This window comes from Cydia pomonella, chromosome 23, assembly GCF_033807575.1.
Source record: "Cydia pomonella isolate Wapato2018A chromosome 23, ilCydPomo1, whole genome shotgun sequence".
In the NCBI taxonomy this organism is placed as follows: Eukaryota; Metazoa; Arthropoda; class Insecta; order Lepidoptera; family Tortricidae; genus Cydia; species Cydia pomonella.
Window position 1 is genome coordinate 8,375,140 of NC_084725.1, and position 27,538 is coordinate 8,402,677.

Genomic DNA, 27,538 nt, shown 5'->3' on the forward strand with positions numbered 1-27,538 from the left:
GCAATCCATAGTTGGTACTAGTTGTACAATTTTCAACTCTCTGACACTTTGAACAACGTTTCAAATCGCACACAAAATTTCGCCAGTCACATTCAAAGCCGTGTAAAGACTATACTCGTGGCTCCAACGTCTAATATCAAATAAAACATAATCACAATAAATTACGTAATATTTGTTGAGATCTTGAGAAGTGTAGCTAAAAGCGATGATTTAAATATCACCGGAAAGGTGGCGTATCTCTTTATTTACTTTATTAGCAAACATGATAATATTAATTACTTACATTCCTCGTAGGTAAAATAAAACATATGACTTTACAGTAAATAAATAACTGCTTATCGCAAAATGGACATTGATATGAAGGTTTAACTTCTTCTGAGAATACAAATATAAAAGTTAAGTAAATTAGATCTAAAACAGGATAATGATCTAAAAAGCGTGTATTAAATGGCGGCAAATATTTAAGACAAGATATTCTTAGTTGGAATCTTGTTAGTGTTTCCATACACGTTTATTAATATTAAATTCATAGTCAAGTCAATACGGATAAGTGTAGATGCGGGATAAGTGCGGCTGGGCTTCACATTGGGGCCTGTTTACACATTAATATGTGTTTATTGCGGGTTCAAACATTAGCTACTTTCTACTTGCGTTTAGTGGCAAATATATATATGGTAACTTGGTAGTAGCTTGCAATAATAAACGTGACCGCGGCCAGTAAAACATCCCACTTTGTGCTTGCTATAAGGAGGGGATTTGCTTGTATCTTTATACGAATAACCTTTCAAGGCGTCCTTATCGCAAGCGACAAAGTGGGACGCTTTTCCGGCTGCGGACACAAATGTGTAAACAGGCCCCAATATGGGGGCTAACTACACGTACCCGTATTGACCTTACCCAAAAATCAAGTCTAAGAGGTTTTACCTACCTAAAAAATTACTAAAAAGGTATTTTTCTTATAATGAATGAAGGGTCAACAAACGCTAGAAATTTACTTGACAGTGATTGATCTCCGCTTACATAGTGTCTCTCTCAGAAACAATCCATTTGCAAACAAGAAAATTCCACTTTTTTCGTTAGAAAAAGTTTCCAAAATATATTAAATTAAGAACGAAAGGAGAAGTACTTTGCCAATGCTTTGCTTAAGTTGGTAAAAACACGGTATTGTAAAAGTATTGTACCTTAAAATCTGTCACTTACAGTAGATGTCATTCGTGTGTGTGTGTTGTTGTTGAGTGTTGAGTAGTTGAGTACTAACGTTTGACAATCCAGTTATCACAAGACCAGAGCTAGAGGCTAGAGCGCCATTTAATTTAGCTGTGAAACTTGCGGATACAACTTTACCCGATTAAGTATTCTCTTGCGTTTTCGCGTTTTGGTGTAATTGATAAGTAGGTTCAGAGCGTTTTCAGTTTGTTCGATCCGATATCAGATGTAGATTTAATTTGTAGAAAACCAGTTCTAAAAACTTTATAGGATCAAGTCCTTTTATTTTTCATGAACGTTACTGTGTGGACCCGCCTACTTTTGAACAAAAAACAATAATTATAAGTCGTTATAGGCGTATCCGACATCCATATGACACCGACATATAGGGCAATGTAAAAACGCTCTTACCAGAGCAGCAAGGATATATATCAGAGGATCGATGTAAGGTAGGTTAGCTTAGTGTCAGTAAAACTTAACAATCAAAGTTCAACAAGTTCGGGAAAATACGTCAATTACCTGTATTGTTTAACAACTGGTGGTTGTGTAGAGATTCATTGTGCGAGGACGACGTCGATATGTTCGTAACCGACCCGCTCACTGAGCAACTGCACACCTGAAATAAATAAATAAATTGTTCGTAAGATAAAATAAATGAAGACAATATTAGAAAAGTAACGATTCGACTCCTTCATCATCAAACCCCGTTATTAATGTACTAAAACACATTAAAAATAAGGGTATGCAAAAGGGTATGATTCTAGTGGTAGTAGTAGTAAAACACTTTAATGTACAAAAATGAAAACGAAACGGAAAAAATACTCGTCATTAGTACAAAGGCGAACTTATCCCTTTGTGTGATCTCTTCCAGTTAACCTTTCAGTAATTGAGGTGATTCATGGGCGTATTCAACATTTAGGTTTTAGTATATTTTTTACTATAAAAATGACGAGGCGAAATTAGAGCGGAAGAAAGGTGGGCCGTTAAGTTGAGGGATAGTAAAAATTCATTAGTAAGTATTAACAAATACTCCTCTATTTTATCTTGCAAAAAAAAAAGAACAAAAATTACCGGTAAATTGATATGCCATAATGTTTATTAAGGTAAAGTTTTTAAGGTTTGATTAAAAGATATTTTAAACATACACGGTACTTTCCCGTATTCGCCCGCCATACTCTGATCCTTCTGGCTTTCTTTAATCGAAACCAATCCTTGTTCTTCACTATACTTTTTAACAATTCTTTTGTTTTATAACGTTCCATTTTTAAACACACAAAAATCCACTATAATAATGAATTTTCGAACAAAAACCTATATTTGGTCGATATGTAACTATTAACTGTTATCTATCAAAATAATGGCTGACAACCGCTAAGTTGGATGAACATTCTCTAATGACTTAATTGCAACTAGATAGTGTTATCTAACACACGTCTTTTGACCTCAACGTCACACCGAAAACTGATAAGAAATTATGATAATGTATTATAGATCCAAATCATCTGATACATTAAGAAATAACGTGCGAATGTCAACATTCCTGTGATATAGTAATCCTTTTGATAATTGCAATAAAAAATGCTACTTTATTGACATTTTGTTTGCTTTTATCGGCAGCTGATTGTAAACAGTAATTTTCGGATTAATTAGATCTATTTTTAATCATTTGTAGTATTTTTGGTATAAACTAGCAAATATAAACCTAACATGAAACCATGAAGGTGTGAGAACTTACGGCATAACATTTACATATATCCAAGCGTTTAAATCACGACTCATTTAAGAATTCCTCGTGCTTTTAACGGATATTATATACATTTTTATTTTATTTCGAAACTTTTAAAGCCCGTTTATGATTCGGTTTTTTTAAGGTAAGTTTCTATTTCAATTCTAATGTTTCAATATTGCTGACACTTCATATTAACAGACAACGCAATTCAACACGTGCGTTGACTTGTTTGTAAACAAAACTTTACTATAACTATATTAGCTTACCGTGTCAGCATGGGTTAAGTTACAAACATACATAATTTGCATTACCCGTGGTCGACAAGCGGTTTTACATCCGTTTCCGTTGATATTATGCAAGGATATTTGCATACTAACTGTAGTTTTCAAGTCTTTTGTGAATAAGATTTTATTTGTGTAATTATATCAACAAAGTTTGCGAAATAACTACTGTTATTTAATTATTTGAAAAAAAAAAAGTTGACATTAAGTGTTGTTGTTTTATATATATAATTAATAAATAGTTTTCTTGTTACACTTACCCCGCTGTCGGTGTCGCCTCTATGATGTTGCGGCATGTCCGTCGCCAGCATGTGTATCTGGTGTGCGGACTGTTGAACTCTGGCTACCATCGCATCAACGTCCTGGCTTTCGCACTGCAGGTGATTGCTGAAACGAGAAAATCTTATGTTAGAAGTTTAGTTTGGATTGGCAGTTATTGAACTAGAGAGTAGCTTTTTAACCCTTTGAATGCCACGCGTGCCGTGTGCGACACCTACGCATACGATGACGAGCCCATCGTGAACCTTGTCGGAATGCACAAAGGTCGATATTGGGCTGGAACCGCGCGTGTCAGTTGACGTCTTTGGCGGCTTTGTTTTAACGCTTATCAGAATGGGTAATTAATTTGGGTCTGAATTTAATTGAAGGCCAACTAAGATATATTGTTTATTTACTTATTTAGTCATCTGCAATAATTTACGGAATGAATATATAGGTCATATTGAGCAACTTTTACTATGGGACTAATCCCGAAATCGCGAAAAATAATTTACTTTCTCATAGAAAATGCCAAGACCAGACACCCAAAATGTATGAAACAGACAATTTTTTATTTTGTTTCGGGGTTGATTTAATATTAAAAGTTGCTCAGTATTATATATTCACCACGTAAATTATTGCAGGTGACTAAATAAACAATATAGACCAAAAATTCTCCTGGCATTCTAGAAGTATTAAAAAAAATTTTTTCGCAAGGAACACTCTTGTAGGATTGATGAATGGTAATTTACATCAATAGACGTATTAGACAGTAGGAAAAAATATTACATTTATTCGAATAAGTTAAAGGATAATATACACTTTTAATATAATTCCAAGTTCATATGTAACCGCTTGTGAAAAGCCAGTTGTCGAAGCCAGTGAAGCATGAAAAGATAACTTTATTGTATTGCTCGTTCACTAGACTTCCCACATTCGTTGTCGAGTTCATTTATTCGCACAAGTAAATATTTACAGATTAGCTTTACACACACCCGACACAATTCAAATGAAATTCGTGCATAAGTAACTCGGAGACGAGAAAAAGTAAATCTTAGGACATATTATGCATACCTATCTAATCTTATATAATCATTATAGTTCGTGTCATCCACAATGACGCGCAGATTAGTCAAATCTAACCTTTAATAACATGACATTACAAGTCAAGCCACGCATCTTCGCGAATGACGCGATCTATAGATACTTGCGTTTATTGGCAAATGTATGAACTAGCAATAAACACTAATCAACGTGTAAACAGGCCCCAATGTGAAGCCGCACTTATCCCGCGGTCACTCTCATCCACATTGAACGTACATAAAATATAATATGAGATTCTAATTACCTGAGTTGTCTCCATCGTCCGACGTCCATATTCACTCAAAAATATACAAATAATCAACTATCAAATAACTTACTGATATATATTCGTAATTTGTGTAACATTATCGGGCACTGTGTCAACAGGCGGTTATAATTGCACTGATATTACTGATATACATTTATTACACACTGTAACACTAACAACGGAAATTCCTTGTTTTAAGGAAAGTTTGAACTGTTTTTAATTGTTCATTTGCACAATCGTTTAGTTTTATCGTAATTTTCATTTTTATGCTTTGCAGATATTTTTTCAAAGGACTGCAGTATAGTTTTCTTCAAGAAAGTTGGTTCCAGGATTCGTCAAATTAAAACTGAGTTGCAAGCGTATTTTGTAGGTACATTATAAATGAATACATTAATAAAGTGACCATGTAATTTTGCGGCTGTGTTCCTAAACTACGGGGTATATAATTTTCATATTATTTTTAGCTAGGTATTAGTTAAAGGTCAGAAACCCCAATAAAATTTCCAGTAATACTTAAAAATAAACAGGGACAGTTGAATCACTGCATTTTTTCCAATGTCGGATATTTTTGAACACACAATAAGTACTGATATCGTGACGTTCTCGCAGCGACTTAGGACGTATTGAGGGCCAGGACCTTCTCGGCGGCTCCTGAGCTCTTTTGAATCAGCTCGTTTGCGTATTGAAGGGTATTTTGGACAATCATTACGTATTTACCTCATATCGATATCGTGGCGTTCTCGCAGCGACATGGAACGCATGGGCCTAGTAAGGGCCAAGACCTTCTCGGCGCCGCCCGGGCTCTTCTGTATCAGCGCGTTTGCGTATATGTCGTTTCCTAAAACAGAGATTACATTGTAGTTCACAAAGGAAAAAAAAACTTCAATAGTTCTAAAAGGAATTCACTAAACTGATCATTGATAGACCTAACTTGGTTGCGATAAGGTTGAAGAATGATAAAGTAATTGTGTTAAATATAATACGCATGAGCGTAGGACTACATATGTTCACGGGCACGAAAATAAGTAAAAGTCCAACGGGATAATGTAGCCCTAAGATATTTTTTCTTTAACTACATAGAACAAACTGTCTTAACCTTCATGATTGTCTAGCGAAACAATTTAAAAATGTTATCTTAGACATCGTAAAATTGCCAGACGATTGAAGATTGAAAATCGCTTCTGATCGAAGTAACATAAAATCGGCAATAAAACTCCACTTACAAAGCAAGCCTAAAGGTATTGACTGCACCTCTACTATACGTGACTATTGTAGAACTACTAGACGTTTGGGTTTTAATGCTGAAATCGAAATATACATTTTAAACTATTTTTTTTACTCCAGCGCTTCTATTTGTCAAAAAAATACTGCCAGTGATAGATATAAAATTACTGCGTGGAGCAAGCCGGCATTACGAGTATAAGAGAACTGCTTAATAGTCATCTAATGAATATGCATACAATATGGTACAACAGCCATATTTTTATTTAATGCTAACTTCTAAGCAAAAATCTACAAACCAAATGATTTACTCATGTACTCGTATAGGTATTTACTTTGATTTTATTTATAATTTTAAATGTTACCTACTCTCATAGAAAAATATTGTGTGCAACGATGCATAATTAGGTCTTACAATTCTCGGGCCTGTCTTTAGAATACTCTACTTCGTCTCGTTTTGTAACCCTTATACATAATAACGGTTCTTAAAACCTGCTGCACAAAATACTATTTCGATTTGATTACGTAACAAACGGATATAATGTTGTTACCACTGACTAGTTGACCATGATCCAGCCCGTCCTGCATTCTCCTGGCCGTGAAATCAGCAGCCTTCGCCATCGCCGTGATGGTACTGAACTTCTTCAAGAGCTTTCGTCTCTTAAAGGCTCTTTGAATGGTCACAACGGCGCGCCGGGTGCGGAGACCACCGTATCTTCTTTCTAATATTAAGTAATTCTTACCATTGACTAGTTGACCATGATCCGGCCCGTCCTGCATTCTCCTGGCCGTGGAATCAGCAGCCTTTGCCATCGCTGTGATGGCACTGAACTTCTTCAAGAGCTGTCGTCTCCTAAAGGCTCTTTGAATGGTCACAGCGGCGCGCCGGGCGCGGAGACCGCCGTATCTTCTTTCTAATATTTAGTTATTCTTACCATTGACTAGTTGACCATGATCCGGCCCGTCCTGCATTCTTCTGGCCGTGGAATCAGCAGCCTTCGCCATCGCCGTGATGGCACTGAACTTCTTTAAGAGCTGTCGTCTCCTAAAAGCTCTTTGAATGGTCACAGCGGCGCGCCGGGCGCGGAGACCGCCGTATCTTCTTTCTAATATTTCAACTTGCTTGTCGAGCAGATCTTGTGACATTTCATAACGACTGGAACAGATGAAGAGAGTATTGAGAGAGGTGATGGGTTGGGTTGGGGAGGGTGGTGAGGTGGCACAGGTTATATTCAAACATTGAGAGCAGGCAGCAACTGAATGTTTGCATCAATTGATTAGCAAGTACACGATAGTGATACATCTTAGTGATGATTATTGCGTTGCGTCGCGTCGCAACATATATAAAAATACATGTAAAACGCAAGGCAACGCCTTCTTTATCAAGAAAGAGGCGTTTTGTGAAACGTCAGCATCATTGAGTGATGATGATGAGCTGTGATGTTTCCGCAACATTGCTTTTCTTTTGTGCTTTGTGTTTGCCTTTTTATTCCACACAGGCAGATGGGGACAGGTGCTTTTATCACGCAATAAACAAACATTCGGTAGCGTGGCCTGCAGTCGATGTCGGAATAGGACTTTAAGGATGTGTTTTGGATTCACATGAAAACTAACATGTAGTGAGTTGATTCAAGCTTGTGAATGTTTAGCTGTATTTATATTTGAATTAAAAAGATACTTGAATATTTAATGACTCCTGGTTTACTATAATCACATCACGAGTTTTAGCTAATAGTTGGAAAATAGAGATTTGTATGCTGATTGAAATTCTAATAGAAATATTTGAAAGATAATTTTTAAGTTGAAATTAAGAATGTTTAGTAAGTTTATTAGGGTTTAATGTCATGCTCACAAGCTTTAGCATTTTAATATTAAAGTGTAAACAAGTTTCTTGCACTCCATAGCGTTGTCTTTAGTTTCGTTAGATTTTAACATCATGCCTTAGTAATTTCAATAAAATTCTTAAGTCAGTACAAACATATTATGTATATGAAAAATTTTAACAACCGCGAAAAGGACAGGGATATTTCATAGCCAATTCTAAGCCGCCCACAAATCAAAACTTGCCAAGCCAAATGCATTTTAGACTTGACAAAATAAAGATTCAAAATATGGAATGGAAGGTATTTTTAAAGGCTCTGGGCGTCTAGAGGTTAAAATATGTTTGTATTAACTTAACCAAGTTTCGTTATGGATAGTAATGTAATCTAGGCGAGCCAAGGGTTCACAATACAGGCATTCCTTAGGTCGTGACGTACCCTCTGGTCAATTTACCCCTTTTTTGGGGTAAACTGGGATCTTTTTGCGTTATCCCTGTAGTTCCAATGATGGACACGTCTGTGCCACGCCTATGGAAGGAATTAAACATAAAATATACACAAATTATTGTAAGGAAACAATACTACTGAGACCAATTGAAATAATATTTACATAAGGAACGTTAATGGAAAACCCAGTCACCATCCATACAATATATTCAATGGCTAAAATAATATTGCAACAGATATGGAAACCATTGACCGTCGAATAGAGAAATGAAATCACGATATCAAATAAAGACAATTGAGACGAGATCAAACAAGTCCCCTGTACCGATATACATATATATATATCGGTATGATTGCCAGATGTACTTAGGTACATACCTAAGAACATCTGGCAATCATTTCATATAGGTACCCAATAGTTTCAAAGACAAATAATGCCATAGTAATGACCAGGTACTAGTAGTGACACGTCACTATATTATCATATAGTTTTTCATGTCAAGATACATTTATTGTGGCCCACTTTTTGAATTTTAAATTAGATGTTTTAATGTAATATTAATAGGTGCACATAAATAAGTAATATTCATTATTGTGCACATAACAAACACAAACTTTACATTGAAACTACATCTACTGAGTAAGAAAATGTCTAGGTATCTATAGTGCCAATAATGCACTTTTAACATGTCCATCCGTTCATCAATGATTCATGATAGGCATAATCACATAACATTTTCCTTTGTACCTACTCATATTATGTAAAGTTAAAACAACGTACTGCAAGTTTGCCCGTGAGTATGTGAATAAAAGCATTGTCCGATGTGAATAAATCGGGTCTTACTTTTAACATGACAAAATCATATGCTAGCCTGTTTAAATGTTAAATTGATATCAAGATCGAGTTGGTATAATATTACTAACACAAACTGAAGCTTATATCACTTGCTTAGTTAGATGCTCCGTGAAACACGAAATGCAGCTAGAACGCCTTTGGCAACACGATAGCGCTTAGGCGCCAAACATAGATTGAAGAACTTCAGGCTCTGTGTATCGTACTAGAACTTGATTCAACTAGAGTAATAAACTTTATGTTCAAATTATAAGGTTAATTCGTTATATAACAAGTATTTTCTTATGTTTGAATATTGTCGACCAATACATAATTAATCATACCTAGTTTTAAGCACATCTTTCTACTGACAAAGTTGGCTAAGCAGATTATATACGAGTAAGAATATGTATATTTTCTTCACACTCCACATAGAAATATAGCAATGCCACATAACCCTTGCAAATGGGGATGAATAATGATGAAGAAATATTGCAGCACTCTTGTTTAAACAATCCCGTTCTGAGAGTCCTGATCTTGATAATGAAGACAAATGTTACCACAGTTGCAGTTACACAATATTGCAGTGTGCATTCAAGATGCAAAGGCGCACTGGATTAAGCTATGAAAACTATTCACACCTGAAGGCCTACTAAGCCATGATGGACCCATGCCACTTATTTTACCTTCAACGCGGTTTGGTTGTCTGGTTCAGCTTTCTAGTGAAACTCTATTCTTTTAATTAAGTTGCCTGTCCGTAGTTCTAGAAAATATAGCTACCGAAGTAAGTATACAGATTCCCGGTTCCCCTAAAACAACGCTGTGACACACAGTACCCTAGTCTTGATCATGGTTGTACTTCAGTAGCTGTTTCTGTAGAATTCTAGATAGCGTGAATGAACATGGTTCGGCACACGAATGTGCCAGGATAGCCAACAGAATAAATAGAAGAATACCGGTGTGTTAAGGTTCCACCAATCGCTGAAATGACGATCACCGTCAAGAGTTAAACGACAAAGAAGAAGAACGTAATATACCTGTTGTGGACGGCGTGGCCGAAGCCCTCGGGGGGCGCGGCGATGTACAGTGGCGGCGCTGGCTCGGTGGCGCCCGCGCACAGCCCGGCGCCGGTCGAGGCGTTCGACGCGGACGAGCATGACGAGTTCGAATGGTTTAGGGCTGTAACAACATAAAATTGGTTTAGATTTTTTATTCTGGTGGTGATAATGATGTCCTGATTATGGCCATAGCGATTGTGTTTCATAGACTGGACCATATGGAACAACAATATTGTTGGAGTTATGCTGAACACTCTCTGACCTGTCGTATCAAAATCGTACCAAATAATTATATCAAACATTAGCTAGATTGCCTACCATTTCTACGGCATTATTACTTCAAACAAGATCGCCCGCAAAATAAGCAATAAGCCTTAATTTAAATCAATAGCGCGTAATCCATAGCCGCAGGATTAATTACAGACCGAGATTATTTCTGAGCCGCGAGCGCTTACTTTATGTCATAACTCATAATCTCACTCAAATGCTTAGCGTTATTTCGCGATAACTCCAATTATACAAATAATAGCGTAAACCGAGGAGAAAAGACACGATTTTAAACTTCAATGACAATTGTCACCAATGATACAAGTAAAAATATTGACATCATTTTTTGAGTCTTTGTTAGTACTTCAATTTTGCATTTGTAAAATTAATTTTTACCCATCTAATTCAGCGAAGTTCGAAGAAAACTGTTTTTACTCCATATACTTAAAACGGGGTCGATAGACACAAGAAAGAGGGAATAGAAATATTCAGTTTTAGTCGTAATAGAAATCGAATTACAAGTGACTGATATTTTGTGACTCGGGAAAGTATAAGAAAGGATAGGATATTTTTTATCAATCATCCGACGAAGTTGCGGGAAGATGCTAGTGAGTATATAAAGACAGTAACTAATAAAATTATTATAGTATAAAATAATTCGCACCTTGAAAAATAAAAAATAAATATAGCAATCGTACTCCTTACGCGACAACATCATTTTGATGCTGGCACGAGTATCGATAACGGCTTTTAATTAAACGAAATATATCGCTTCATTAAAACTTTTCATACAGTGCTATTATTTGCTTTAATGTTGTTTGGCACTTGGTGTCAACGGTCTCTCAATATCAATAGTCATCGAAACGATTGTTCGAAGCGCCAGTGTCGAGGCATTATACCCGTCATAGAGACAATTCCGTAATTTCCGTACATGCGGGTTTTTTTAAAAACAATAGTTCAGTATTGATAATATCATCCACAAAGCAGCGATTGATTTTAGTTTCAGCAATAAAAAGCAATTTTTTTTATTCTACAGTTGAAAAAAAAAAGAAATATATTATGACGATGACGGATTTGTCCGCATTGACCTAATTATAACATTGGGAATTTGTGTGGTAGTTGTATATGATTGCTAATTCGGGTTTTCCAGCCCGGAATTACCTACTAAAAATGGTTACATTATCAGCTTCTTTCTCCTTCCTACTCCTCGAACGAACATTAAGTTTATTTTATAGCCTTCTTTGTAAAAGAGTCTCACCCATCGCCAACCTGTATACACCCAAATCCTCGCAAACAATGAAGATAGGCATACTGTGTTTAATTAAACGTGTAAAATTGGTGATCATAGTATTGGATCATAAATTCAAGAAAATTAAAAGAGCGCAGGCTCATAAGCAGGAATCAACAAATAACAAGGAGCTGCACCACAACACAACTAAGTAAATCTCCACAACAACTACTAAACGCATAAGTGTCTTACGTAGTGATCCTCAACTCTCGCTCGAAAGCTCGGACGGTCCCTAAGGACTATATACTGAACCCTGATTGTAGGTAACTTGTGGCCTTCAATCCCGCAACAAAATCTTTGAGTTGATAAATTTTATCTCTTTGGTTACGTGAATTAATCACAATATCTCTTTCTTTAATATTGAAATACCTTAAATCTAAAATACGGCTACGGCCACGGTATTAAGCAGCACATCGATTCATGCAAACCGGCCGCTTTATCCACAGGATTTTTTTTTAATTACCTCTGGGCCGCTCCTTCTCATATTCAAATTTAAATCTAAACTACAAACCTCCCTAAACGAATAATCAACATAATGTCTAACAAACATGGAAAATATCTAAAAAAGTTTTGACCTTAAGACAAGACTTCACTACATATCCTCTTATTCTCTTCACCTAGTGTCTGCTTGTTTGCGCAACCAGGCGGACACCAGTTGAGCTACCCTCCATAGAGCTATATACATTTTGTTGGTGACCGGCGACTGGTTGCGCCGCCGTGGTGTCCCGATGAGATAAGGCCCTAGGTTTTTAGGGTTCCGTAGTTTTTTTACTCGAAAGTCACTATTTAGTAGCACATTTTTTACAGCATAGATGAGAGGTTAAACTTACCAGGCATGGGCCTGTGCACAGCAGTGACGTATCTGTTGCCCTCCATGTAGCCCCGGTCGGGCTCCGCATGGTGGCCATGGTGCCCGCTGTGAATGGAGTGCTGGTGGGAGTAGAACCCGTCCGGCGGATGGAGAGCCACGCTGCCACTGCCTTCCTCCTCGTCCACTTTCTGGGAGAAGCTGGGGAAAAAGAAAAGAGACTGTTAGTTCTGATTGTTAATCTATCATTATGGGCACTACTGGAGTTGCAAGCCTGCAGGTATACAAATATGTATGCAGAGGTGCTAAGCTAATATTTTTGCTAACTGTACCACGGTACACTGTTTTTCCCCAGTAATATAATTATGCCCAACCATAACATACCAGGCAGGTCTCAAAGTGCTTTCCCCTGTAACCTACTTAGGAAGTCAAGGATTTATAACAGCTTTTATCACGAAGACAATTATGGTTATTGTGGTCATGTCCAAACTGGACCGTGTTCAGATGTTGTAAACCTTGTTCTGTAATGGCACGTAATCCCACGGTTTTTCTATTTATACTTATTTAGGTAACAGGCACAGGAGGCCAAGTTACGGTCAGCTGGCTAAGAGGCTAATGGACTTATGCATATGCACTGCAGGTTGCAAGATCGTAAATGCGTTGATACTTTCTGGTTATCAAAACAAAATCTCTTTAGAAATGGGCTATAATATCAAATTACATGACTATTATTCAAATGTAGCACGAGTAATATTTGTACAAATGTTGACATTTCATCTCAGAAATTAAATTGAATGTTGTATATTCTATAAGCTTGAAGCTTACTAACACATTACAACAATAAAAAGAACAAATATTACACATAAACAAGAGACAGAATCATTGAAAATTCACTAACAATTCTGATTTTACTCTTCAATTATGTAAATAAAATTTACATATTTGCAAAGCCTCAACTATGAAATTCTGTTAAATATTTCAATAATGATGTCGCAATTAATCATTCAAATGAATAACGTAATAATACCGTAATAATCGCGAGTTATGGTGTAAATATAATATATAAGTTATTTTCAAAAGAGTTAATAAACCGTGCACTAATAATAATATGCATGTGGAATATTATATTTTGCAAACGATTTAGCCAGGCGAATAGAAAATGTAAAAGTTACTCATCTCAAATTTAGCAAATATTTCTGGCATATTCATGGTTCCGTTCACACGCCAAGAATTTAAACATCCCCAACGTTCTATATAAATTTTATGGAGAGTATTATAACCCCAACTCACTTTCAAGCGTTATTCTCAAGGCGTTTTTTTCATTATCTTAATTAAATGTTTGCTCAGTTAAGGGAATTCTGGGACACTTTTGTAAGAAGCAAACAAATGCTTTTCCTGATTTTAAGTCGCCATCCCAGTCTCTAGCATTTGATCAGATTAGGACGGAGCGACCTCATTAGTTAAGTAGAATTCGTGGTATACCGTATACGTTGATAATATGTTGTTTATAAGGAGTCCTTTAAGGTTCCATTCTGGGATCGGTGCTTTTCATGGTTACTGTTAAGGGCATTTTCGAGAACTCAAAGACCGTATCGTAAGACCATAAAGCGCTTAACAGTACTAATATGATAATTCCACATACTCTGGGGGGTCAACAGAGCGTGTCAAAATTACTGTAACGTGGGTACCGACCAGTTGGTCGGACAAGCTATTTGTTATAATTATAACAAGAGAAAGGCTGGACAAGTGTTTTGACTTCTTAGATGTACAACAGCATATATATTTCATGCCAAAACGTATGTGTTCACGGTTGTAGACAATTACACATTTACATTGCTAAACGCCAACATTTGCTAAATTGTTACGTGAAAGAACGAAACGGTCTTTTTAACAGAGTATCTAGTGATAACTTAATACAACTTAAGAAAGGTGGACAATGAGTGCCTAAAAACTCATTGCGATTTGAAACTTATGAGTATTAATAATAAAAGTTGAAATTTTGATTTGTTTCATGATAACAGTTAACCGTAGAACACAAACAATACACTCCGTTTGTTTTGATAAGCTCATGCCAAAAGCTACTGCACTCTAAACTTCGAAATACCAGTCAACACTAAGCTAAAAGCGTGAAGAAAGTGCTGTCGGCATTAAGTCCTACTTACCCGAATGTCGAGAAATTCCGCGACCTATTTAGTCGCCGTCGAGGCTTACGACCTCTTCGGCAACTTACAACGAGATAATTTTAAAGTTGGGAAATGTAGGTGAAGTTGACATGGAGATAAAGTTGATGAAAATGTAAACTCTAACGTGTTGAAACTGATAGATACATATTTTATGGACAAAGTAACTGAATGTGGCAGTGTCTACTAAAACTAATGAATAATCTGTGCATCACATTTTACTTATTTGGTAGATTTGTTATAATGATAGGTGTGTTGCATAAAGTTAACCTAATATGTACCTAAAGAAGTAAAAAATACACAGGTAGGTACGTATGTTCATGTTGGCAAAACAGGCGCTATAGCTCTAACATTTCCAATTACCATTCTAGGATCTTTATTTTCTTCTTGAACGTAAATCTTATCAAATTTCTTTTGCTCCAAGCACAGTACTGCCCTTATAACACAAAGACACATCTCAGTGGAAAAATTTAAACATGTCCCTCGTGTAAGGATAGAAAGCTAAGCACAGAGCGGAAATTATCTCATCAATGTCTAACGAGACGGCGTTGACTCGCCATCTGTCAATTGTGTGCTTTTTGTGCTTCTCGAGATCAACCTTTTGTTGGTGAGACTTGTTCAGAGAGGACGGTCATTGTTGGTAACAAACGTAACAAAACAGAGGATAAATTTAAGTAGTTATACAACTAACTTAAATCAACATATGTTTAACTCTGAAATACGAAAATAACAAATTTTGTATCTGAGTTTGGAGACAGTCGATGATAATTTTAAGTTTTAGGGTTACGCGATAAATCCCGTTTTAGTTTATAAACGTGAAATAAAAAAAATAAAAAAAATTAACAATTTATTTTAACTTCATGTAACTGCTGTGTCTTTACTACGGGAATTTATTATGTATATTCCTGGTTTATCGTTACGCTACAACATTCATATCATCTAATACAACATAGTTGTGTCCAATCAAAAATAACAATCTTTCCAACTGTCATACTTGGAAACTCGGAATGGTGCCAACAGAATGAAACGACCACCCAAGTTAAGAGGAACAAAAATCGTTATGTTACTTCATCATTACCTTACATATTATTATTATGTGAAGCTGAACTTATAAGATTATCAGAACTGTTTAGTAAATACCTATAGTATTAAGTACTTCTCAATAAACTACTCTACCATCAATCCCTGCTTTAATTCATTTCTTATTACCACCGTCCATATTCAAAACGCTGATTACTGTCACAACATCCGCATAAGATCATATCCCAATATGTAAATCGCGTCGCTTACATCTTTTTAGGCCTGACATGCGCCAGCGCAGCGTACCTTGACAGTGGGCGCTCGAGCGAGCCGAGCGTGACCGACGTGTTATAATAGTCGATGACTGGATACCGTACGAGATTACTAGGGCAATTTCTACTTCTGGGAATGCTTGGACATTGGAGTATAGTGATAGGTGATGATTTATGTATCTATATTTAGTAAACATGATCATTATTGCCCCAGCGAGCTCGAATCGTCTCGGTTGGACCAAAAATTCTTTCGGATGTCTGTCTGACCGGAAGAGGATAACTAACAGCTGGCTGTTAGTTATCCTCTTCAGGTCGCACTTCTCGACCGATTCTCCATGATTTTTGTGAGTAGCTTTGATAGTTATAATGGAGTTTTTGTTGAGCCACTAGTAATTAACTAATTCGCATTCGGAACAATGATTATTGGCAAATTTATGTATGCTACTCGAAAAGGATCTTACATTTTACAAATGGAATCATCGGAATCCAAAACAAACAATGAAGATTATAGGTATAATATGAGTATTTTATAACTTAAAAAATTGAAAGCCACAACGATACAAATATTTGGTGCCCAGAACACATTCGGTGCGAGATGAGAACTGCTATCGTTAAAATAAATTGTTATACCAACCAATTAGGCCCGATTGAATACTCGAATGGCTTTAACGTTATGACCAAAACAAAAATAGAATCCTTTCAACTCAACACTGGAAAAATGAATAAAAATTTCTCTCAAAATGCTCTAATCAACACCAAGTCAAACAGAAACGCAAACGTAAAGTAAACAATGAAAATCGTGGGTATCCTGTTAGCAGCTAGAAAATACTCGGAGACGAGACGGTTGTCACGATCTGTGCTGTTTAGGTTAGAAAGCAGGTGGAAAAGACTGATTATTGTGATAGGTATCTTTAGAAATCTGTATGTTTCTAATAGGCATTAGAAATGTTGACTTTAGACTGCGTGTTATAAAAGTTTTAGTGGCGATAGTGCAATGATATGAAATAAAAAAAAAATATTTTCGACAACTAGTGGTCACATATGACAAAATATAACTTAAAACGAATAAACACATTATGGTTGTGATGCATTATTCAAACCCGCAGAATCTGGAGCCGGCCACGGAACCGCCAAAGCTTGACATCCTTCGGGTCAAAACTTCTGTTTGGTGAAATCTAATGCGATATTCATTTTGACATAAAACAAATACAATTCGTAAACATTCGATGACCATTCAAATAAAAGTTCTGGTCCTTATATCTAGACTTCTAAAAATAACATATAAGAAAAAATTACAGGACAAGCGGTGTATAAAATGAGTATAGGTAAATATTAATAAATATTATTTGTAAATTACAGTCATATTTCCGAGGGGAAGGCTGGTAAATAAACATTTTTTCTGTCATCAAACAACCTTCAATAAGTATATCAAACGTCGTGGGGTGTTCCAAGTATTTTATATTTATTTTAACGTCAAGGGAATCAGACTTGCCCGAATATCGATTCTTTTGGCTTTTTACCAGAGATTATAATATGAAAAAGTTTTATCTTACGACATCGCTCTTCACAATATATTTGCATAACAAATGTTATGAGCGATTTTGTATTTCCCTTCCTCCATATGTTATATAGTAATTATCAGAGAGCGGAATAGGCATAGCAAAATATTAATGTCATAGCGATAGAATATAATGTTTTATCGAATTTTTTGCTTATCGATCCCAAAAAAATGCCAATGATCATAATATTGTTCTAATTATGTTTATTCGTAGTGTTTCATATCTTAATAAGATAAAGTATAAACATATGTTTTTTTCTCTGTGATATTTATGTTTTTTCTATGAACAATATGTATATCCCTTCTTTCTCAGATCCTTGCATATACCCAGTAGTTTTTGTACAGGTTGATAATCTCTTCAATACATAGTATCTTCCTACTCTTATAGTTAAAATTTTGTAAAATCTTTCAAATCTTATTGAAAACAATACCAATTTTATTGAGTATAATCAATTGCTGAATATAACTACACATTTGTAGCCACTGTTGGGAACCCGTTAATTTACCCGAGAGAACGATTAGAGAACGAGAATAAGATAAACACTGCAACTGGGCAAATGCAATGAAACAATTCAGAGACAACTAGTTCTAAAACTTTCCAAGTGGTGTTTGTAAAGTGGATTCGGCATGTAAATGCAGATGATTCCAAGCGCCTAACGAGTAAAAAGCTCAATTTAAGCATCACAGATACTTTAAATTTAGTAAAAGGTCCCACTTGGTCGATCGTAACATTTAAATATTATCACGCGTGATGACCAATTTGAGTTAAACACGTGATGTTCGTCCAAAGTGGTCTAGGATGCAGCTGATAGCACTTATTGTGATGCACTTATTGTAATTCGACCATCTTTGTACTGTATTCTAAGAAATAAACAGTTGTATTTGTATTTGTGAATGTTAATGTGGGATATTTTACCAATTAAAGAGCGTATCGGGCTTCGTACACGCTGCCCTCGAGTTTTCTGAAGCACTTCAGACACCTTACTTAATTCATTAACCGACGACAGGGATGCAGCTATAAGTTAGACACGATAGAGATTATTAAGATATCTCATTTCTACGTATTGCTGGGTCCTGTCGTCAGTTAGTGTATTAAGTAAGGTATGTAAAGCGCTTTACACTGGCTGCCTGATAATTTGTCTCAACTGCGCTCTTTAGGCAATGTGAAACACAGCCTGGCCGTTAATTCTCATTGATAGCGCGAGTGCACACGATAGGAGTACGAGTTTCCGGGAAACCAACCTTACTTGACCTCGAAATCCGTACAAACTATGATTAGTCACAGACCGCACATATATTGGTTCTCTGGAGCCTTCTATTGGAACGCCATCTAGACTATTAGAGCAGTTTGTCGGCGACGGTATTGCATCGTCACATGCGAGTAACACCCACGATGCACATTTAGAGGGTTGTCGGTAATGCCGAATAGTATTTTCGAGCTTCCATTTCAGTGCAACTCCCACGCCACATAGCATATATTGATTAGAGTTGCACATTCAACAGTCTTTATAAGTCAAAGTAGGTATAAGATCTTTGAAAAAATTGTAAATATGTCAAGGTTGAAACTTTTCAGTAGATCTTTGCAGGATTGCCTAACCTAAAATATTTTTAGTGGTAGAGTAGACTGTCATCAACTTTCAGTTACCTATTATATTCTCTGATTTATTTCCTTTATTGATGTATGCAAATAGCATTCGTATTATCACTTAACTAACAACCCCATTAAGTCCAGCGTTACCAAACGAGCTCTGCATATTTCATACTACATATTGTTTCAGAGTGTCCAACTCACAAACACAAGCACGAGTCAACAACTAAAAGCAACCAGTATATGGGAGTTCTCTGATTACGTAATTGTTACGCATCTCGAGGTCAAGTTAAATTGGCGTCGACTCGAATTCCATGCGTTTGCGCAATAGGAATATACACGGCCTGAAAACTATTGCGGTTCGTTAGCAAAGTTGTACATAACAAGCCAAAACTGCAATATTATCGAAACCATAATTAACGTGTTACATTTCCAGCTTTTGTTTTACTGGGTACGTAATATTTAATTTGAATTTTAAACACGCTCAAAGTTTTCAAACTGGGGCAACAATAGGCTGAATTGTAAATCATTTATTTAAGTTTTTCAAATTACATCTCATTAGGGAACCAAATTAAGAAAAACTGGCCTTTAGAAACAATATTAGTGTTGGGAGTTGGAAGCGATGAAGGTGCTAAAAATATCTGAACACTTGCTGTTAAGGTGAAAACCTCCAAACCAAACCAAACCTCTTACACCTTAACAAGTAATTGTTTATTTTACATAAAATTAGCTTAAAATTGAGTGTCTACTTATCTAGTAGGTACCTAAGTATTTCTTAAATTTAGTGATTTTGGTGTCCAGTCCCACTGCTTGGCATAGACCTCTCCTTTTTTTCTCCATTTTAATGAGTATCACGTTATCATTGTTATCAACAATAGCGATGTTGCCTAAACTAGACTTAAAACCGGTTAAGTTTTACGAAGTTTTAGGGGTACCTCACAAACAGTATTAAAGGATAATTTAATTACAATTAATGAAACAACGGCTACTAAATTTTACCTTAAAAGTATTTTAAAGAGGAACTCTTAACTAAAGATAATATAGGAACTTCCCCAAGTAATATCCATCTTCCGTTTCCAATCACACTTCGGTTTCCCAAAACGAAACTTTCAACGCTCATAAAATTGGGAACTCAAAACTGTCATTTGCTTTCGACCTTCGAGATCATCAATATCTTTGCGGTCGTAGCTAGAATCTGTCTGATTAGTTTGTGGTAACGGTGAGAGAAAAATCGATTAAAATTGTAGTATGTTGAAAACATCACATCTATGACTATTTATAATTTTCATAGCAAACGCAAACTGGCACATAATGTGTTTTAGAAAGTTTTACAAAATCTTTCAAATAACAATTAATTAATATAATTAATTATGTGCATGACTGCTAAAATGGAATTGTTGTGATGGCAGGTGGACCAAAATGTTGACAGATATGGCCGCTTTCGGATGAAAGAAGCGCCTGGCGTCCGTTGGCTCGTTGGGTGGATGGACATTCGAAAAATCGCGGTAAACTTCTGGATGCGACTAGCCCAGGACCGGGATAAGTGGTGTACACGAAGAGAAGCCTATGCTCAGCAGTGGGCGACTGGAGACTGCTGATGATGATGATGATGATGATGTGCATGACAGTGGACAAATAAGCCAAGAATTATCTCATTCGATGTTATAATATGAAAACAATTTCAAGCAGAATAAAAAATAATTCTACCAAAATAACACGGAGATCGCACACTATATTATTTATATACGCATTACATAATTTTATTTTTACAGGCGATGATACAACTGATCCCTGTTGGCTTGATGACATTTTGATGACAAACCTACTGACGTTTATCTTTTTATATCTTAAGCAGAGACTTGTCATACGCTTCGCTTGACAGACAGATGAAGTGTCCGAAAGGGAAGCAATCACGTATATGAACAAGCCACGAGTGTGAAAGAGGCAGACTACATATGAGAAAACGTAACCATTTTTTGAATTCGAAGGCGGCCGAGGCGGCCAAAATCATATTGCCGTATTTTTTAACGTTAAAAATATACGAGAATCAAAATCAAAAATAAATATTAAGTAATTTAGTGAAGATGGTGTCATGTTGTGTGCCGGATTGTTGTGTTTCAGGGCCAAAAAACCCAGGGAAATACTCATTTCACAGGTAATTATGATAATCGTAGCGAAATTTTCGTAACGATATTTTATCAAATTAACAGCATAAAAAGTGTAAAAAGCCAATTTATACAGTTCGTTATAAGTTTTTCTTCAATTATGTGTTAATATTTCATGATATTAGTCAATAATTTAGAATATTTTGTGTAAAAACCTAAACTGTTACTTTACGCTAGGGCTTGACAAAATGTTCATATGACTGTATCGATAACTTGTCGGTATATTAGTAGGTATGGAATTAGTTGTTCACAAGACATCATTAAGATATTACCTTTATAACCGACTTAAAATAATAACGATTGTTATAATACCTTTTTTGAAGGTGCACATGTTCAGCGATAAATTTAAACTTCACTTTCCAACACATTAGTACTTACATTTTAACCACTTTTCCACGGCTTTGCCGCCAACACAAGGAAACACAAGACAGCGTATACACACCCAACCCAACTTGTCAGGCGGAAAAGGCGCGAAATTCAAATTTTCTTTGGTTGGTGGAGGCGGATCTGCGCGAGCTTCGAGTCGACAATTGGCGAGAGGTCGCACAGGACCGAGAAAAGTGGCGCTGTCTTGTGTCGGAGGCCAAGTCTCATTTTGGGTCGCTGAGCCAACGGAGTAAGTAGTAAGTAAGTAAACGTCCCAGAATACCAAACCAGGTGAGAAAAATAAAAAATCGCAATGAGTGGCGATACGATTTTATGTCGACACGAGTTTCGAATTAAATTAAATTAAAATTAAATGTATTACAATACATATGGCCCTTAAAATGTTCGATATAGTTACGTAATGTGCTAATTATCGCACTAGTGCGGTAAAGTAGCTCCATATGTACTGTAAAATAAGTAACTATATATTTGACCATTGTGACACATGTGTACCTATATATTTGACCATTTTGATGCTGACTGTAACGACTGTAACTGTAGCCTCGGTTATCACTATCAGTATTGTTATTTACTATGCGTCCGCTGTAAAAGAAAATTAAAGGTACTAAAGGCGCTAATAAGGTCTAATAGTAGTAATAATACTCATACCTATTACATTTTTTATAAAAACAAACACTTTTGAAAAAGTAGTCGATAAAGCAGTTAAACATCGATAGATTATTAATATGTTGTAACATGACATCACTATTTTTGTTCGCACATAGACAATTTACGCACACACTTGCATTTCATTTTTGGTCACACTTTTGAAGTTTGACAGTCGTTCTATACTATCCTATTTCTATGATCTTAAGGCGGGGGGAACTAATACTGATCGAGACAATTGTATACTTAAACCGCAAACACAATTACTTTGCGTTATTTTATCACAGAGTTCCCATGGCCACCTCCTGTCTGCATCGTTAGATCAGCTCCATGTCATCACAATATTGCATTGTCATCCGATTTACATATGTATGCGATCAGCTCAATCGAAAATCGGGAACTGGGTCAAATTTTGCTTGCAAGATTTGACCCACACTAACTAACAGCGAGTTAAATAAAAGCTTGTAAAACTTAAATACAAGGGATAATCAGTTCGAGCAAACCTCGAATAAATATTGCATGATGGAAGCATTCGTGCTTGTGACGTTACGTCCAAACAATATTTGTCTCATCAAACTTAGTTTCAACAGCAACCAAATGTAGGTCCTGTCTCTACGAAGTTGAATGAGTTCACGTAAAACTTCATACATGTTGACCAAACGCTCTGCACTCGGCATTTCGTAGTTAATTAAAAACTTTAACTACATGCTGAAAGTGTTTCCCAGCAAATAGTAATTAATGTTTAAGAAGGTTCTGTTTAGCAGCTCGTGCAAACTTGAAATTGAAAAGTGAAATGGAACATGTACTTTGAAGCAAGCCTTTATTGCATGCAATCTTTGTCCGTTATACTCTTAGGTACTTTTACTTTAACTTTTATACTGTGATAAAAAACAAGCTTTATAACTGCCAAAACTGTCTAAAATGGAATAACTAAATTAAAAATACATTATCACATATCATCTGGATTTATATTCAGCTTTCAATAAGTTTTACCTTACCTACCTTACCTTAATTATTCCCTTTAGTTAGGTACCTACTCGAATTCGAAAAATTAGTTAGTGCTTTGAGTATTCCGAGTCGAAACTTAACTATGTAGAATTACTGTCTTATATTTTAGGCGTATTTAAATACACACACAGGTAAATAACTGTCATGTATTGTTAGATAACAAAGCCCGTTTTCTTAAAATCCCCCAGACCACGCTAAATGATCAATCCATTATTAAGGCTCTTCTGCCGCACCGTTTATCTTTCATACACGCTCGAAAAACCAGCCTACCTTAACAAAACCATATCTGTATTTAAAAACGTATTTAAATATCAACCTTGTTCTCATGCGATAAGCTATAAAGTCGAACAAGGTTCAAAATTGAGATACGACTGTTAGTTTTGAGCGATCGTTACGTGCGTGTTGACGTCATTAGGAAAACGAGGTCTGAAAAATTCAGCTTCCGAGAATTTATCAAAGTGCGCCCCTATTCAGGTGAAGTAAACATGCCGATACAATTATCGCGAGGTCGAGAAAATGGAGTGATCTAAGAATAATAAAGGAAATTTACGAACCTGAATCTAGATTGTTGGCCCAATAATATGAATACATTACAAGATAAGTGCGAAAAGTAGGAAATTCGCAAAGCGTGGCGATAAATTAAACACGATCGCGCGTTTTTTTAAATCGACACGAAATGCGAATTACATACCTATTCGCACCAGTACGAGTATCGTACAACATTTTACACCCTATCTATAGCCCTCAAAATTGTTGTGTAGGTAAAGTACTAATGAAAGTAGACCTTAAAATCAAAATTTTAACACGTTGTGGTTGGCAGAACCAACAACAATTGACATGAAATAATGGAACTAAGAAAGCTTACTCCTAATTTTAACTTCCGCTATCTCTAAATTCAACACAAAACCTAATAATCTATGAGAGCAACAGTAATATTATGTCACAGGATACAAAAGTTAACATGCACTCACTTTTAATCTGCTCTAATAAAGAGTCCTATTACTCCAAACCCTGGCAGCATGCCAGCGTTGAGCAACGACCAGTGAGGAATAGACTCCTCAACTCCATTTTTCGGTATTGGCCTGACCTACATCACGAACGAGATGCAGCCGGAGTGGCCGGAAGTATAAATTTAATCGAGGTTTAGGAGAACTGTGAAACAGGAACTCTTAAGAAACAGTATACCAAAATATGTATTTAAAATATTTCAAAAAGGCCACTCTGGTAACTATTGGCCGAAATTCGCTCGACATGTTAGTTCCATCATTAACGATGATATTTCTCGACCTTCGCACGCTGCTGTAGATGCTTTGGGAAGCTATAGACGGTGATTGTTGTAATTGATGGTCATAGTTTGAGTTTCGCAGGAGATTAGATTAAGATGTGATGGCGTCTAGCGGAGCTGATTTGGTTTACTTTGTGTTTAAGAACGTTGACGATCGGTGTCCTACACGTAGAACATAGAACATGGCCCCGATCAAGTCTTGACTCTTTGCCAGTCAGACAAAATTTGATACTCAATCGTCAGTAGGATACAGACGAAAATCGAGTATCGGTGGAGGCTTTACGATTGGTTTGTTTAGGGTCCTCTCATACACTAAAAAAAAGTAAAAAAAGTATTTCAGATATGTATTTTAAACACATACCCGAAGAAACTCGTGACAAATACGCTTTGATAAAAGATAAAAACCAAAGGTTAAAATAACACAATAAAGCAATTTGAAAGTACAATCAGATTATTAACCAGGAAACATGCGATACCTAATTCTCTATGCCAGGAAATAAAGAGTAAACCAAAGATAATATAAACAATCATATCCTAATTAACCGTAATTATAAATCTCTTATATCTCTATCAGCTTGGAAGAACACTATTTCGTATTTCGGGCTGTCCAGTGTCAAGCTGTTGTTTTTTTCTATAGGTCGCATTTCTCAACCGATTGTCGTGAAATTTGGTGAGCAGGGTTCGACAGTTACAAAGAATTTATCGCCGATCTAATTTATGGAAATTTTTCTCAACAGCAGAGCCATAAAAAATACAACTTTATTTTAATATGCTAGTAAATTAGGTATATTGGATATAAAGCTTGGAAACCAGTAAAACAACGCCTTATACCCCAAGCAACAATCCCCTGGGGCGCACTTATGATGAGTAGGGGTTTATTTGTCAAATGGAGCGCGACATCCCCCCCACAAGCCCCCCACCATTCAGCTGCACAGACTTGATTAATACGCTTGAATGCACCGCTCGTTGCAGGACCGACCCAGTTTTAGTAAAAGATAGACGGTTATTAAAGTGGGCTCAGGGCTATGAAAAAATGTTTTTGGTAAGCATTATTTATCCGTCAGTATTGAGCATCAGCGACTTGAAATGCATGCATAGAATCGTAAGTAGTAGTGATGTAGAAGTAAAATAGTGAGATGAACTACGACAAATCCGCGCATATCTTAGTTTAAAAAAAAAACTGTTTTTTTTATCGATTACAAGAATAATAAGTTTTTGGCAAAAATCTCATTTTTGGTACAAACTTTTATCGCTTACTGAATTTTTCTTTCCACAGGCAACTAATACTCCTCGAGACAATTCTAAAAACCCCAAACACAATAAGGTTGCGTTATTTTATCACTGAATTCCTATGGCCACCTATCAATCCTCCTATGCATTATCACCCAACTTAAGTACATATTAATGCAAATTTTCAACTGGGAGTCGAAAATCGGGTCAAATTTAACTCACAAAATTTGACTCGTGCAAATATAGATACATATTGCGAGTTAAATAAAAGCTTGTAAAATACTTCAGACTTCGGCTATTGACATAATAACAAAGACAGCTTCTAGAAAATAATCTCTCAAGTAAAATATCACATACTTACAGACATACATCTACAGAAGTGGCTTTGAAGATGCCAAAAAGTTTTGATACTTAAAGGAAAATCATGATAACGAGTTCGACTTAAGGAAAAGCATATTTCTTCAAACATCTTTAGAATACCTTAAGTCCAATTTTTGAAAAAGGTGTAATTTTTCCGACGACAAATGTATGAGACAACATCAGGTTAAAGTTGGTTGAAGACAGAGCCCTACTACAATAAACTGCGTAGAAGTCTAACTGCGGTCTAATAATTATGCATATGAAACTGCTCGAGAAGCAAGGCTAATTAAAAACGTTATTTAAAGTAAATATTCGTTTTTTTTTTGCATTAGATATAAGGTAAGCGATTTTGACGTGTCTTTTTATTAAAGTACACTTTTGATAAATAAGGCACATCAAATATCTAACAATTATAACGAACGTGATATCCTGAAAACGTATCAACCCTACCCTCGGGGGACAGGGATAGCCAGTTTAAAAAAAACTAGGTTGCTCTCATTATTTGCTCTTTCTACTGCGTAATAACGGTGTCGGCGCACAGGGAATAAAAATCCTTGTTGCTATGCAGATAAAGTTCCAAATATATTGTAAAATATCTCAAAAAGTTCCCTATACTTGTACATATTTTTTCTGCAAATTGTTTGCCTAATTTAAATTTTGAATCATAACATTTGACGTTTATTTAAACAAATGGTTTTAGTAGGAAATTAATAGCCTAACATAGTGAAGCATATATTTAAATAATGTGCATAAATTAACTACGCTTGATTAAAAATATAACCCTATTCAAATATAAGTACGTATACATTACATGTTATCATATCATCAATAAATGTATTACGTACCTTTGATTTAAATCATTCAAAGCAATTCGCAAAAACATGAAATCAAATTAGTCCATATAGTTATTTTGTGTATTTTGATTTAAAATTAATTGATAGTTACTTTTTGTCAAAATCCCTAGGTTGGCATAATTAAAAAGTTGATCTCACCATCAACTCCAAATTACCTGACAAATTGGATCCCTCTATTAGATTGAGTAATTCAATTTAACTGAACATAAGTAATACAGAAAAAAAAAAATCTATATCCTAAAACTGATGTGTTGTGACAAACCGATATGTTGGCTGGTGTAACGTGTAGTTCGCAAGTTCCAATCTTTGTGTAAGTAGTAACAAAATATTTGGTTACTGTTTTGCAAACCTATCTTTCAGTGCCGTCCCTTTGAAATGGCAGCCAAAACTCATCATAATAAAATGTACCACAAGACCTTG

The 27,538-nt window shown here is 35.8% G+C and overlaps 1 protein-coding gene across 1 annotated transcript in view; it reads right to left on the minus strand.

Annotated features, from left to right (window-relative positions):
- LOC133530592 (IQ motif and SEC7 domain-containing protein 1) overlaps window positions 1-27,538 on the minus strand; it is a 219,134-nt gene that overhangs the window by 13,768 nt on the left and 177,828 nt on the right. Inside the window, exons 4-10 of the mRNA XM_061868556.1 lie at window positions 12,589-12,767; window positions 10,183-10,324; window positions 8,305-8,394; window positions 6,982-7,202; window positions 5,543-5,663; window positions 3,477-3,603; window positions 1,726-1,822 (exon numbers count right to left, since the gene is read on the minus strand). Coding sequence (XP_061724540.1) covers window positions 1,726-1,822; window positions 3,477-3,603; window positions 5,543-5,663; window positions 6,982-7,202; window positions 8,305-8,394; window positions 10,183-10,324; window positions 12,589-12,767 — 977 coding nt within the window. The remainder of the gene's footprint in view (window positions 1-1,725; window positions 1,823-3,476; window positions 3,604-5,542; window positions 5,664-6,981; window positions 7,203-8,304; window positions 8,395-10,182; window positions 10,325-12,588; window positions 12,768-27,538) is intronic.